The sequence below is a fragment of the Gallus gallus genome, chromosome 2 (assembly GCF_016699485.2).
Source record: "Gallus gallus isolate bGalGal1 chromosome 2, bGalGal1.mat.broiler.GRCg7b, whole genome shotgun sequence".
NCBI classification, from domain to species: Eukaryota; Metazoa; Chordata; class Aves; order Galliformes; family Phasianidae; genus Gallus; species Gallus gallus.
Genome location: NC_052533.1, coordinates 149168816 through 149184206, shown reverse-complemented (window position 1 = coordinate 149184206; position 15391 = coordinate 149168816). Strand labels below are relative to the sequence as shown.

The following is a 15391-nucleotide window of genomic DNA, read 5'->3' as shown; positions in this document are numbered from 1 at the left end:
GGTATGTGGTGGGATGGGGTGGGGATGCGATGGGATGGGAGGGGATGCAATGGGATGGGATGGGATGCAATGGGATGGGATGGGACGGGACGGGACAGGATGGGATGGGATGGGATGGGATGGGATATGATGGGATGGGATGGGATGTAAAGAGATGGGATACAACAGGATGGGATGGGATGCAATGGGATGCGATGGGATGGGATGGGGATGGGATGGGATGGGATGGGATGGGGATGGGATGGGATGGGATGGGGTGGGGTGGGATGGGATACGATGGGATGCGATGGGATGCAGTGGGATACGATGAGATGCGATGGGATGCAGTGGGATGGGTTGGGGCTCCGAGCCCTGCGGGTGCAGCCCCCTCCCCCCCCCCACCCCCCATCCCCACCCCCCCCCTCAGCCGTCCCCTGAGGGCCGCGGCCGCTCCCTGCAGGCTGCATGCATTGGAGCAGCAGCTGCTGTTCTCCGGGCGGCTGACGGATGCGCTGCAGGCGCTGCTGGATTGGCTGCACCGCGCGGAGCCGCAGCTGTGCGAGGAGGCGCCCGTGGGGGGGGACAGAGACCTCGTCAGCAGCCTGATGGACAAACACAAGGTGGGGGCGGGGGTCCCGGGGGGGCAGTGGGGTGGGTGTCCATGGGGTGGGAGTCCATCGGGGTGGGATTCCATCGGGGTGGGTGTCCATGGGGGTGTCCATGGGGTGGGATTCTAATGGGGTGGGTGACCATTGGGGTGGGTGTCCATGGGGGTGGGTGTCCATGGGGGGGGGTTCTTTTGGGGTTGGGCAACCATGGGGGTGGGCATCGATGGGGGTGGGAGTTCATGGGGTGGGATTCTAATGGGGTGGGTGTCCATGGGGTGGGTGTCCGTTGGGGTGGGTGTCCATGGGGTGGGATTCCATTGGGGTGGGTGTCCATGGGGTGGGTGTCCATGGGGTGGGATTCAATTGGGGTGGGATTCCGTTGGGGTGGGCGTCCATGGGGTGGGATTCAATGGGGTGGGTGTCCATGGGGTGGGATTCCATTGGGGTGGGCATCGATGGGGTTGGGTGTCCATGGGGAGGGTGTCCATGGGGTTGGATTCCATTGGGGTGGATGACCATTGGGGTGGGCATCAATGGGGGTGGGTGTCCATGGGGGTGGGATTCCATTGGGGTGGGTGTCCATGGAGAGGGATTCCATTGGGGTGGGCATCCATGGGGTGGGATTCCATGGGGTGGGATTCAATTGGGGTGGGATTCCATCAGAGTGGAATTCAATTGGGGTGGGTGTCCATGGGGTGGGAGTCCATCGGGGTGGGTGTCCATGGGGTGGGATTCCATTGGGGTGGGCATCGATGGGGTTGGGTGTCCATGGGGTGGGTGTCCATGGGGTGGGATTCCATTGGGGTGGGCATCCATGGGGTGGGATTCCATGGGGTGGGATTCCATTGGGGTGGGAGTCCATCGGGGTGGGATTCCATTGGGGTGGGATTCCGTTGGGGTGGGTGTCCATGGGGTGGGTGTCCATGGGGGTGGGATTCCATGGGGTGGGAGTCCATCGGGGTGGGATTCCATTGGGCTGGGATTCCGTTGGGGTTGGATGTCCATGGGGGTGTCCATGGGGTGGGTGTCCATGGAGAGGGATTCCATTGGGGTGGGATTCCATTGGGGTGGGCGTCCATGGGGTGGGATTCAATGGGGTGGGATTCAATGGGGTGGGTGTCCATGGGGTGGGTGACCATTGGGGTGGGCATCGATGGGGTTGGGTGTCCATGGGGTGGGTGACCATTGGGGTGGGATTCCATTGGGGTGGGATTCCATGGGGTGGGATTCAATTGGGGTGGGATTCCATGGGGTGGGATTCAATTGGGGTGGGATTCCATGGGGTGGGAGTCCATCGGGGTGGGATTCCATGGGGTGGGATTCCATGGGGTGGGATTCAATTGGGGTGGGATTCAATTGGGGTGGGTGTCCATCGGGGTGGGATTCCATTGGGGTGGGATTCCGTTGGGGTGGGTGTCCATGGGGTGGGTGTCCATGGGGGTGGGATTCCATTGGGGTGGATGACCATTGGGGTGGGCATCAATGGGGGTGGGTGTCCATGGGGGTGGGATTCCATTGGGGTGGGTGTCCATGGAGAGGGATTCCATTGGGGTGGGCATCCATGGGGTGGGATTCCATGGGGTGGGATTCCATTGGGGTGGGATTCCATGGGGTGGGATTCCATTGGGGTGGGTGTCCATGGGGTGGGATTCTAATGGGGTGGGTGTCCATGGGGTGGGTTTCCATGGGTGGGATTCAATTGGGGTGGGTGTCCATCGGGGTGGGATTCCATTGGGGTGGGATTCCGTTGTGGTGGGTGTCCATGGGGTGGGATTCTGTTGATGGGGTCGGTGTCCATGGGGTGGGCATCGATGGGGGTGGGTGTCCATGGGGTGGGATTCTAATGGGGTGGCTGTCCATGGGGGTGTCCATGGAGTGGGATTCTAATGGGGTGGGTGACCATTGGGGTGGGTGTCCATGGGGGTGGGATTCCATTGGGGTGGGATTCCATTGGGTGGGATTCCATTGGGGTGGGCGTCCATGGGGTGGGATTCCATTGGGGTGGGCATCGATGGGGTTGGGTGTCCATGGGGTGGGTGTCCATGGGGTGGGATTCCATTGGGGTGGGTTTCCATTGGGGTGGGTGTCCATGGGGTGGGATTCTAATGGGGTGGGTGTCCATGGGGGGGGGTGTCCATGGGGTGGGATTCAATTGGGGTGGGCATCCATGGGGTGGGATTCCATGGGGTGGGATTCCATTGGGGTGGGCATCCATGGGGTGGGATTCCATGGGGTGGGATTCCGTTGGGGTGGGATTCAATTGGGGTGGGTGACCATGGGGGTGGGTGTCCATGGGGTGGGAGTCCATGGGGTGGGATTCCATTGGGGTGGGATTCCATTGGGGTGGGCATCCATGGGGTGGGATTCTAATGGGGTGGGTGTCCATGGGGGTGCCCATGGGGTGGGATTCAATGGGGTGGGTGTCCATGGGGTGGGTGTCCATGGGGTGGGATTCCATGGGGTGGGATTCAATTGGGGTGGGATTCCATGGGGTGGGACCCCCATAGGACCCCCATGCCCCCGTAGGGCACCCTGACCCCCATTGGACCCCCATCGGACCCCCATCGGACCCCCATAGGACCTCCATCCCCCCTTGTTCCCCCTGACCCCGATAGGACCCCCATAGGACCCCCATCCCCCATAGGACTCCCACAGGACCCCCCCATAGGACACCCTGACCCCCATCGGACCCCCATAGGACCCCCATCCCCCATACGACCCCCATCCCTCATAGGACCCCCGACCCCCTTGTTCCCCCTGACCCCCATAGGACCCCCACAGGACCCCCCCCATAGGACCCCCATCGGACCCCCATGTCCCCGTAGGACACCCTGACCCCCATAGGACCCCCATCGGACCCCCGTTCCCCATGTTCACCCTGACCCCCATCCCCCATAGGGCAGCCTGACTCCCATAGGACCCCCAGCCCCCATAGGACCCCCAGCCCCCATAGGGCACCGTGACCCCCATAGGACCCCCATGCCCCCTTGTTCCCCCTGACCCCCGTAGGACCCCCATCCCCCATAGAGCCCCCATCCCCCATAGGGCACTGTGACCCCATCGGACCCCCATAGGACCCCCATCCCCCATACGACCCCCATCCCTCATAGGACCCCCGACCCCTTTGTTCCCCCTGACCCCCATAGGACCCCCACAGGACCCCCCCATAGGACCCCCATCGGACCCCCATGTCCCCGTAGGACATCCTGACCCCCATAGGACCCCCATCCGACCCCCATGCCCCCATGGGACCCCCATGCCCCCATAGGACACCCTGACCCCCATCAGACCCCCATCGGACCCCCATCGGACCCCCCCATAGGACCCCAATCCCCCATAGGACGCCCATAGGACCCCCATCGGACCCCTGTCCCCCATTGTTCCCCCTGTCCCCCATCAGACCCCCATCGGACCCCCACAGGACCCCCCCCATAGGACCCCCATCCCCCATAGGACGCCCATAGGACCCCCATCGGACCCCCATCCCCCATAGGACCCCCATAGGACCCCCCCATAGGACACCCTGACCCCCATCGGACCCCCATCCCCCATAGGACCCCCATAGGACCCCCCCATAGGGCACCCTGACCCCCATCGGACCCCCATAGGACCCCCCCATAGGACGCCCATAGGACCCCCCTATAGGACCCCCATCCCCCATCGGACCCCCATCGGACCCCCCCATAGGGCACCCTGACCCCCATAGGACCTCCATAGGATCCCCCCATAGGGCACCCTGACCCCCATCGGACCCCCATTGGACCCCCATAGGACCCCCCCATAGGACACCCTGACCCCCACCAGACCCCCCCATAGGACCCCCCCATGGGACCCCCATCCCCCATAGGACCCCCATCGGACCCCTATAGGACCCCCTATAGGACCCCCATCCCCCATAGGACGCCCATAGGACCCCCATCGGACCCCCATCCCCCATCGGACCCCCATAGGACCCCCCCATAGGACACCCTGACCCCCATCGGACCCCCATCGGACCCCCATCCCCCCATAGGACCCCCATCGGACCCCCGTCCCCCATAGGACCCCCATCGGACCCCCATCCCCCATAGGACCCCCCCCTTGTTCCCCCTGACCCCCATAGGACACCCTGACCCCCATCGGACCCCCATCCCCCATAGGACCCCCCCTTGTTCCCCCTGACCCCCATAGGACACCCTGACCCCCATCGGACCCCCATCCCCCATAGGACCCCCATAGGACCCCCCCCTTGTTCCCCCATGCCCCATAGGACACCCTGACCCCCATCGGACCCCCATCCCCCATAGGACCCCCCCCTTGTTCCCCCTGACCCCCATAGGACACCCTGACCCCCACCGGACCCCCATCCCCCATAGGACCCCTCCCTTGTTCCCCCATGCCCCATAGGACACCCTGACCCCCATCGGACCCCCATCCCCCATCGGACCCCCATCGGACCCCCCCATAGGGCACCCTGACCCCCATAGGACCCCCATAGGACTCCCCCATAGGACACCCTGACCCCCATCGGACCCCCCCATAGGGCACCCTGACCCCCATTGGACCCCCATCGGACCCCCATCCCCCCTTGTTTTCCCTGACCCCCATTGGACCCCTATCGGACCCCTATAGGACCCCCCCATAGGACCCCCATCCCCCATAGGACGCCCATAGGACCCCCATCGGACCCCCATCCCCCATCGGACCCCCATCGGACCCCCCCATAGGGCACCCTGACCCCCATTGGACCCCCATCGGACCCCCCATCCCCCCTTGTTTCCCCTGACCCCCATCGGACCCCCATAGGACCCCCATAGGACTCCCCCATAGGGCACCCTGATCCCCATAGGACCCCCATAGGACTCCCCCATAGGGCACCCTGACCCCCATGTCCCCATCGGACCCCCATCGGACCCCCATGCCCCCATCGGACCCCCATAGGACCCCCATCAGACCCCCATCGGACCCCCATAGGACCCCCCCATAGGACACCCTGACCCCCACCGGACCCCCCCCATAGGACCCCCCCATGGGATCCCCATCCCCCATAGGACCCCCATCCCCCATCGGACCCCCATAGGACCCCCCCATAGGACACCCTGACCCCCATCGGACCCCCATCGGACCCCCCCATAGGACCCCCATCCCCCATAGGACGCCCATAGGACCCCCCATCGGACCCCTGTCCCCCATTGTTCCCCCTGCCCCCCATCAGACCCCCATCGGACCCCCACAGGACCCCCCCATAGGAACCCCATCCCCCATGGGACCCCCATCCCCCATAGGACCCCCATAGGACCCCCCCATAGGACACCCTGACCCCCATCGGACCCCCATCCCCCATAGGACCCCCATAGGACCCCCCCATAGGGCACCCTGACCCCCATCGGACCCCCCCATAGGACCCCCATCCCCCATAGGACGCCCATAGGACCCCCCATCGGACCCCTGTCCCCCATTGTTCCCCCTGCCCCCCATCAGACCCCCATCGGACCCCCATCGGACCCCCCCATAGGACCCCCATCCCCCATAGGACGCCCATAGGACCCCCATCAGACCCCCATCCCCCATAGGACCCCCACAGGACCCCCCCATAGGACACCCTGACCCCCACCGGCCCCCATCGGACCCCCATGTCCCTGTTGGACCCCCACAGGACTCCCCCATAGGGCACCCTGACCCCCACAGGACCCCCATAGGACTCCCCCATAGGGCACCCTGACCCCCACCGGACCCCCACCGGCCCCCCGGCCCCCCCCATAGGACCCCCATCCCCCATAGGACCCCCATAGGACCCCCCCCCTTGTTCCCCCATGCCCCATAGGACACCCTGACCCCCATCGGACCCCCATCCCCCATCGGACCCCCATCGGACCCCCCCATAGGGCACCCTGACCCCCATAGGACCCCCATCGGACCCCCCCATAGGACCCCCATCCCCCATAGGACGCCCATAGGACCCCCATCGGACCCCTGTCCCCCATTGTTCCCCCTGCCCCCCATCAGACCCCCATCGGACCCCCACAGGACCCCCCCATCGGACCCCCATCCCCCATAGGACGCCCATAGGACCCCCATCGGACCCCCATCCCCCATAGGACCCCCATAGGACCCCCCCCTTGTTCCCCCTGACCCCCATAGGACACCCTGACCCCCATCGGACCCCCATCCCCCATAGGACCCCCATAGGACCCCCCCCCTTGTTCCCCCTGACCCCCATAGGACACCCTGACCCCCATCGGACCCCCATCCCCCATAGGACCCCCCCATGGGACCCCCTTGTTCCCCCTGACCCCCATAGGACACCCTGACCCCCATCGGACCCCCACCCCCCCATAGGACCCCCCCATGGGACCCCCATCCCCCATAGGACCCCCATCCCCCATAGGACCCCCATAGGACCCCCCCCATAGGACACCCTGACCCCCATCGGACCCCCATAGGACCCCCCCCATAGGACCCCCCCCATAGGACACCCTGACCCCCATCGGACCCCCATCCCCCATAGGACCCCCATAGGACCCCCCCCCTTGTTCCCCCATGCCCCATAGGACACCCTGACCCCCATCGGACCCCCATCCCCCATAGGACCCCCCCCTTGTTCCCCCTGACCCCCATAGGACACCCTGACCCCCACCGGACCCCCATCCCCCATAGGACCCCTCCCTTGTTCCCCCATGCCCCATAGGACACCCTGACCCCCATCGGACCCCCATCCCCCATCAGACCCCCATCGGACCCCCCCATAGGGCACCCTGACCCCCATAGGACCCCCATAGGACTCCCCCATAGGACACCCTGACCCCCATCGGACCCCCCCATAGGACACCCTGACCCCCATTGGACCCCCATCGGACCCCCATCCCCCCTTGTTTTCCCTGACCCCCATTGGACCCCTATCGGACCCCTATAGGACCCCCCCATAGGACCCCCATCCCCCATAGGACGCCCATAGGACCCCCATCGGACCCCCATCCCCCATCGGACCCCCATCGGACCCCCCCATAGGGCACCCTGACCCCCATAGGACCCCCATAGGACTCCCCCATAGGGCACCCTGACCCCCATAGGACCTCCATAGGACTCCCCCATAGGACCCCCATCCCCCATAGGACGCCCATAGGACCCCCATCGGACCCCCATCCCCCATAGGACCCCCATAGGACCCCCCCATAGGACACCCTGACCCCCATCGGACCCCCACCCCCCATAGGACCCCCCCATGGGACCCCCATCCCCCATAGGACCCCCATCCCCCATAGGACCCCCATAGGACCCCCCCCCTTGTTCCCCCATGCCCCATAGGACACCCTGACCCCCATTGGACCCCCATCCCCCATAGGACCCCCCCCTTGTTCCCCCTGACCCCCATAGGACACCCATGTCCCCATCGGACCCCCATCCCCCATAGGACCCCTCCCTTGTTCCCCCATGCCCCATAGGACACCCTGACCCCCATCGGACCCCCATCCCCCATCAGACCCCCATCGGACCCCCCCATAGGGCACCCTGACCCCCATAGGACCCCCATAGGACTCCCCCATAGGACACCCTGACCCCCATCGGACCCCCCCATAGGGCACCCTGACCCCCATTGGACCCCCATCGGACCCCCATCCCCCCTTGTTTTCCCTGACCCCCATTGGACCCCTATCGGACCCCTATAGGACCCCCCCATAGGACCCCCATCCCCCATAGGACGCCCATAGGACCCCCATCGGACCCCCATCCCCCATCGGACCCCCATCGGACCCCCCCATAGGGCACCCTGACCCCCATAGGACCCCCATAGGACTCCCCCATAGGGCACCCTGACCCCCATAGGACCTCCATAGGACTCCCCCATAGGACCCCCATCCCCCATAGGACGCCCATAGGACCCCCATCGGACCCCCATCCCCCATAGGACCCCCATAGGACCCCCCCATAGGACACCCTGACCCCCATCGGACCCCCACCCCCCATAGGACCCCCCCATGGGACCCCCATCCCCCATAGGACCCCCATCCCCCATAGGACCCCCATAGGACCCCCCCCTTGTTCCCCCATGCCCCATAGGACACCCTGACCCCCATTGGACCCCCATCCCCCATAGGACCCCCCCCCTTGTTCCCCCTGACCCCCATAGGACACCCATGTCCCCATCGGACCCCCATCCCCCATAGGACCCCCCCATGGGACCCCCATGCCCCATAGGACCCCCATCCCCCATTGGACCCCCATAGGACCCCCCCATAGGACACCCTGACCCCCACCGCCCCCCCCGTCCCCCCCCAGGTGTTCCAGAAGGAGCTGGGGAAGCGCGCCGGCTGCATGAAGATGCTGAAGCGCTCCGTGCGGGAGCTGACGCGCAGCAGCAGCAGCAGCAGCAGCAGCAGCGGCGGCGGTTGCAGCGGCGGTTGCGGCAGTGGGGTGGATGCGCAGCGGCTGCAGCTGCAGATGGAGGAGCTGAGCGCCCGCTGGGAGGCGGTGTGCGGGATGTCCGTCTGCAAGCAGGGCAGGCTGGAGGCCGCCATGCGACAGGTGGGGGGGGGGGGGGGCTGCAAGGGGGGGATGCAAGGGGGGGGATGCAGGGGGGGGGGTGAAGGGGTGGGGGTGAAGGGGTGGGAGATGGAGCAATATGGGATGCAGGAGTGGGGATGCGGCGGTGGGGGTGAAGGGGTGGGGGTGAAGGGGTGGGGATGCAGGGATGGGGATGCAGGAGTGGGGATGCAGGAGTGGGGGTGAAGGGGTGGGGGATGCAGGAGTAGGGATGCAGGAATTGGTGTGCAGGGATGGGGATGCAGGGGTGGGGGATGCAGGGGTGGGGATGCAGCGGGGGGGTGAAGGGGTGGGGGATGCAGGGATATGGGATGCAGGGGTGGGGATGCAGGAATATGGAATGCAGGGATGGGGATGAAGGAATGGGGATGAAGGGGTGGGAATGCGGCGGTGGGGATGCAGGGGTGGGGGATGCAGGGGTAGGGATGCAGGAAAAGGGGATGCAGTAATATGGGATGCAGGGGTGGGGATGCGGGGATGGGGATGAAGGGGTGGGGGATGCAGGAGTGGGGGTGAAGGGGTGAGAGATGCAGGGGTGGGGATGCGGCAGTGGGGATGCAGGAGTGGGGGTGAAGAGATGGGGGTGAAGGGGTGAGAGATGCAGGGGTGGGGATGCAGGGATGGGGATGCAGGAATATGGGATGCAGGGGTGGGGATGAAGGGGTGGGGGATGCACAGGAGGGAGATGGAGCAATATGGGATGCGGGGATGGGGATGCAGCGGTGGGGATGCAGGGATGGGGATGCAGGGGTGGGGGATGCAGGAATATGGGATGCAGGAGTGGGGATGCAGGAATGTGGAATGCAGGGATGGGGATGAAGGAATGGGGATGAAGGGGTGGGAATGCGGCGGTGGGGATGCAGGGGTGGGGGATGCAGGAATATGGGATGCAGGGGTGGGGGATGCAGGGGTGGGGGTGCAGGGATGGGGATGCAGGAATATGAGATGCAGGGGTGGGGGCGAAGGGGTGAGAGATGCAGGAGTGGGGCTGTGCAGGGGGGGCTGCGGGGGTGGGGATGCGGCAGGGGGGGTGCAGGAATATGGGATGCAGGGGTGGGGGTGAAGGAATATGGGATGCAGGGATGGGATGCAGGGATGGGAGATGGAGCAATATGGGATGCGGGGATGGGGATGCAGGGATGGGGATGCAGGAGTGGGGATGCAGGAATATGGGATGCAGGGGTGGGGATGCGGTGGTGGGGGTGAAGGGGTGGGGGATGCAGGAATATGGGATGCAGGAGTGGGGATGCAGGAATATGGAATGCAGGGATGGGGATGCAGGGGTGGGGATGCAGGGATGGGGATGCAGGAATATGGGATGCAGGGGTGGGAGATGGAGCAATATGGGATGCGGGGATGGGGATGCAGCGGTGGGGATGCAGGGATGGGGGGTGCAGGGGTGGGGGATGCAGGGATGTAGGGATGCAGGAATGGAGATGCAGGAATGGGGATGCAGGAATGGAGATGCAGGAGTGGGGATGAAGGAGTGGGAATGCAGGGGTGGGAGATGCAGGTGTGGGGATGAAGGGATGGAGGATGCAGGAGTGGAGCTGCAGGGATGTAGGGATGCAGGAATGGGGTTGCAGGAAAATGGGCTGCAGGGACGGGAGTTGCAGGGCTGTGGGCTGCAGCCCATGGGGGCACCTGCATGGCTGCACTGCGCGGTGCTGCGTGGAGCTGTACGGTGTGTTGCATTGCGCGGTGTTGCTTTGCACAGCGCTGCGTGGCGTTGCACTGCACGGTGCTGTGTGGTGCTGTGCAGCGGGTGCTGCATTGCACAGCGCTGCATTGCACGGTGTTGCATTGCACGGTGTTGCATTGCACGGTGTTGCATTGCACGGTGTTGCATTGCAGCGTGCATTGCATGGTGTTGTGTTGTGTTGTGTATGGTGCATTGCACGGTGCTGTGTGGTGCTGTGCAGTGTGTGCTGCATTGCACAGCGCTCCATTGCACAGCGCTGCATTGCACGGTGTTGCATTGCACGGTGTTGCATTGCAGCGTGCATTGCATGGTGTTGTGTTGTGTTGTGTACGGTGCATTGCACGGTGCTGTGTGGTGCTGTGCAGTGTGTGCTGCATTGCACAGTGCTGCATTGCATGGCGTTGCATGGTGCATTGCACGGTGCAGTGTGTCCTGCATTGCATGGTGTTGTGTGCAGTGCGTTGCATGGGTTTGGGTTATGGGCTATGGGTTATGGGGCTGTGTTATAGGGCTATGGGTTATGGGCTATGGGCTATGGGTTATGGGGTTATGGGCTATGGGGTTATGGGCTATGAGTTATGGGGCTGTGCGTTATAGGGCTATGGGCCATGGGTTATGGGGTTATGGGTTATGGGGTTATGGGCTATGAGTTATGGGGCTGTGTGTTATAGGGCTATGGGTTATGGGGTTATGGGTTATGGGGCTGTGTGTTATAGGGCTGTGGGCTATGGGTTATGGGGTTATGGGTTATGGGGCTGTGTGTTATAGGGCTGTGGGTTATGGGTTATGGGGTTATGGGTTATGGGGCTGTGTGTTATAGGGCTATGGGTTATGGGGTTATGGGCTCTGGGTTATGGGGCTGTGTGTTATAGGGCTGTGGGCTATGGGGTTATGGGGTTTTGGGTTATGGGGTTATGGGCTCTGGGTTATGGGGCTGTGTGTTATAGGGCTATGGGTTATGGGGCTGTGTGTTATAGGGCTATGGGCTCTGGATTATGGGGTTATGGGTTATGGGGCTGTGTGTTATAGGGCTATGGGCTATGGGGTAATGGGTTATGGGGTTATGGGCTATGGGTTATGGGGCTGTGTGTTATAGGGCTATGGGCTATGGGCTATGGGGTTATGGGCTATGGGTTATATGGCTGTGTGTTATAGGGCTATGGGCCATGGGTTATGGGGTTATGGGCTATGGGGTTATGGGCTATGGGTTATGGGGCTGTGTGTTATAGGGCTATGGGCTCTGGGTTATGGGGTTATGGGTTATGGGGCTGTGTGTTATAGGGCTATGGGCTATGGGGTTATGGGGTTATGGGTTATGGGGCTGTGTGTTATAGGGCTATGGGTTATGGGGTTATGGGCTCTGGGTTATGGGGCTGTGTGTTATAGGGCTATGGGCTATGGGTTATGAGGCTGTGTGTTATAGGGCTCTGGGCTCTGGGTTATGGGGTTATGGGGCTGTGTGTTATAGGACTATGGGCTATGGGTTATGGGGTTATGGGCTATGGGTTATGGGTTATGGGCTATGGGTTATGGGGCTGTGTGTTATAGGGCTATGGGTTATGGGGGTATGGGTTATGGGTTATGGGGTTATGGGTTATGGGGCTGTGTGTTATAGGGCTGTGGGCTATGGGTTATGGGGCTGTGTGTTATAGGGCTATGGGCTATGGGTTATGGGGCTCTGGGTTATGGGGCTGTGTGTTATAGGGCTATGGGCTATGGGTTATGGGGTTATGGGTTATGGAGCTGTGTGTTATAGGGCTATGGGCTATGGGTTATGGGGTTATGGGCTATGGGGTTATGGGCTCTGGGTTATGGGGCTGTGTGTTATAGGACTATGGGTTATGGGGTTATGGGTTATAGGGCTATGGGCTATGGGTTATGGGGTTATGGGTTATGGGGCTGTGTGTTATAGGGCTCTGGGTTATGGGGCTGTGTGTTATAGGGCTATGGGCTATGGGTTATGGGGTTATGGGCTACGGGTTATGGGTTATGGGCTATGGGTTATGGGGTTATGGGCTATGGGTTATGGGGCTGTGTGTTATAGGGCTATGGGTTATGGGGTTATGGGTTATGGGGCTGTGTGTTATAGGGCTATGGGTTATGGGGTTATGGGCTCTGGGTTATGGGGCTGTGTGTTATAGGGCTCTGGGCTCTGGGCTATGGGGTTGTGTGTTATAGGGCTATGGGCTCTGGGTTATGGGGCTGTGTGTTATAGGGCTGTGGGTTATGGGGTTATGGGCTATGGGTTATGGGTTATGGGCTGTGGGTTATGGGGCTGTGTGTTATAGGGCTATGGGTTATGGGGTTATGGGTTATGAGGCTGTGTGTTATAGGGTTATGGGCTCTGGGTTATGGGGTTATGGGTTATGGGGCTGTGTGTTATAGGGCTATGGGCTATGGGTTATGGGGTTATGGGCTACGGGTTATGGGTTATGGGCTCTGGGTTATGGGGCTGTGTGTTATAGGGCTATGGGTTATGGGGTTATGGGTTATAGGGCTATGGGCTCTGGGTTATGGGGCTGTGTGTTATAGGGCTATGGGCTCTGGGCTATGGGGCTGTGTGTTATAGGGCTATGGGCTCTGGGTTATGGGGCTCTGGGTTATAGGGCTATGGGCTCTGGGTTATGGGGCTGTGTGTTATAGGGCTATGGGTTATGGGGTTATGGGCTATGGGTTATGGGGTTATGGGCTCTGGTTTATGGGGCTGTGTGTTATAGGGCTATGGGGTATGGGTTATGGAGTTATGGGCTATGGGTTATGGGTTATGGGCTATGGGTTATGGGGCTGTGTGTTATAGGGCTCTGGGTTATGGGGTTATGGGCTATGAGTTATGGGGCTGTGTGTTATGGGCTCTGGGGTTATGGCTCATTGACTATGAGCTATGGGTTATGGGGTTATGGGTTATGGGGTTCTGGGCTCTGGGTTATGGGGCTGTGTGTTATGGGTTATGGGGTTCTGGGCTGTGGGTTATGGGGCTGTGTGTTACAGGGCTATGGGTTATGGGGTTATGGGTTATAGGGCTATGGGTTATGGGTTATGAGGCTGTGTGTTATAGGGCTATGGGCTCTGGACTATGGGGTTATGGGTTATAGGGCTGTGTGTTATAGGGCTGTGGGCTATGGGCTCTGGGTTATGGGCTCTGGGCTATGGGGCTGTGTGTTATAGGGCTATGGGCTCTGGGTTATGGGGCTCTGGGCTATGGGGCTGTGTGTTATAGGGCTATGGGCTATGGGTTATGGGGTTATGGGCTACGGGTTATGGGTTATGGGCTCTGGGTTATGGGGCTGTGTGTTATAGGGCTATGGGTTATGGGGTTATGGGCTCTGGGTTATGGGGCTGTGTGTTATAGGGCTATGGGTTATGGGGTTATGGGTTATGGGGCTGTGTGTTATAATAGGGCTATGGGTTATGGGTTATGGGGTTATGGGCTACGGGTTATGGGTTATGGGCTCTGGGTTATGGGGCTGTGTGTTATAGGGCTCTGGGTTATGGGGCTGTGTGTTATAGGGCTATGGGCTATGGGTTATGGGGTTATGGGCTACGTGTTATGGGTTATGGGCTATGGGTTATGGGGCTGTGTGTTATAGGGCTCTGGGCTCTGGGCTATGGGGTTGTGTGTTATAGGGCTATGGGCTCTGGGTTATGGGGCTGTGTGTTATAGGGCTATGGGCTCTGGGTTATGGGGCTGTGTGTTATAGGGCTATGGGCTCTGGGTTATGGGGTTATGGGTTATGGGGCTGTGTGTTATAGGGCTATGGGCTATGGGTTATGGGCTATGGGGCTGTGTGTTATAGGGCTATGGGTTATGGGGTTATCGGTTATGGGGCTGTGTGTTATAGGGGTATGGGCTATGAGTTATGGGGTTATGGGCTACGGGTTATGGGTTATGGGCTATGGGTTATGGGGCTGTGTGTTATAGGGCTATGGGTTATGGGGTTATGGGTTATGGGGCTGTGTGTTATAGGGCTATGGGTTATGAGGCTGTGTGTTATAGGGCTATGGGCTCTGGGTTATGGGGTTATGGGTTATGGAGCTGTGTGTTATAGGGCTATGGGCTATGAGTTATGGGGTTATGGGCTACGGGTTATGGGTTATGGGCTATGGGTTATGGGGCTGTGTGTTATAGGGCTATGGGTTATGGGGTTATGGGTTATGGGGCTGTGTGTTATAGGGCTATGGGCTATGGGGTTCTGGGTTATGGAGCTGTGTGTTATAGGGCTATGGGTTATGGGGTTATGGGCTATGGGTTATGGGGCTGTGTGTTATAGGGCTATGGGCTGTGGGTTATGGGGCTGTGTGTTATAGGGCTCTGGGTTATGGGGTTATGGGCTATGGGTTATGGGGTTATGGGCTCTGGTTTATGGGGCTGTTTGTTATAGGGCTATGGGCTATGGGTTATGGGGTTATGGGCTACGGGTTATGGGTTATGGGGCTGTGTGTTATAGGGCTATGGGCTCTGGGTTATGGGGCTGTGTGTTATGGGGCTATGGGTTATGAGGCTGTGTGTTATAGGGCTATGGGTTATGGGGTTATGGGTTATAGGGCTATGGGCTATGGGTTATGGGGTTATGGGTTATGGGGC

At 61.5% G+C, this 15391-nt stretch overlaps 1 protein-coding gene across 1 annotated transcript in view; it reads left to right on the top strand.

The window, feature by feature from the left end:
* Positions 1-306: 306 nt before the first annotated feature.
* Positions 307-15391, top strand: part of LOC121109863 (microtubule-actin cross-linking factor 1-like) — a 49171-nt gene continuing 34086 nt past the window's right edge. The window contains exons 1-3 of the mRNA XM_040696022.2: positions 307-326; positions 440-599; positions 8844-9089. Of these exons, the coding sequence (XP_040551956.1) occupies positions 307-326; positions 440-599; positions 8844-9089 (426 nt within the window). The remainder of the gene's footprint in view (positions 327-439; positions 600-8843; positions 9090-15391) is intronic.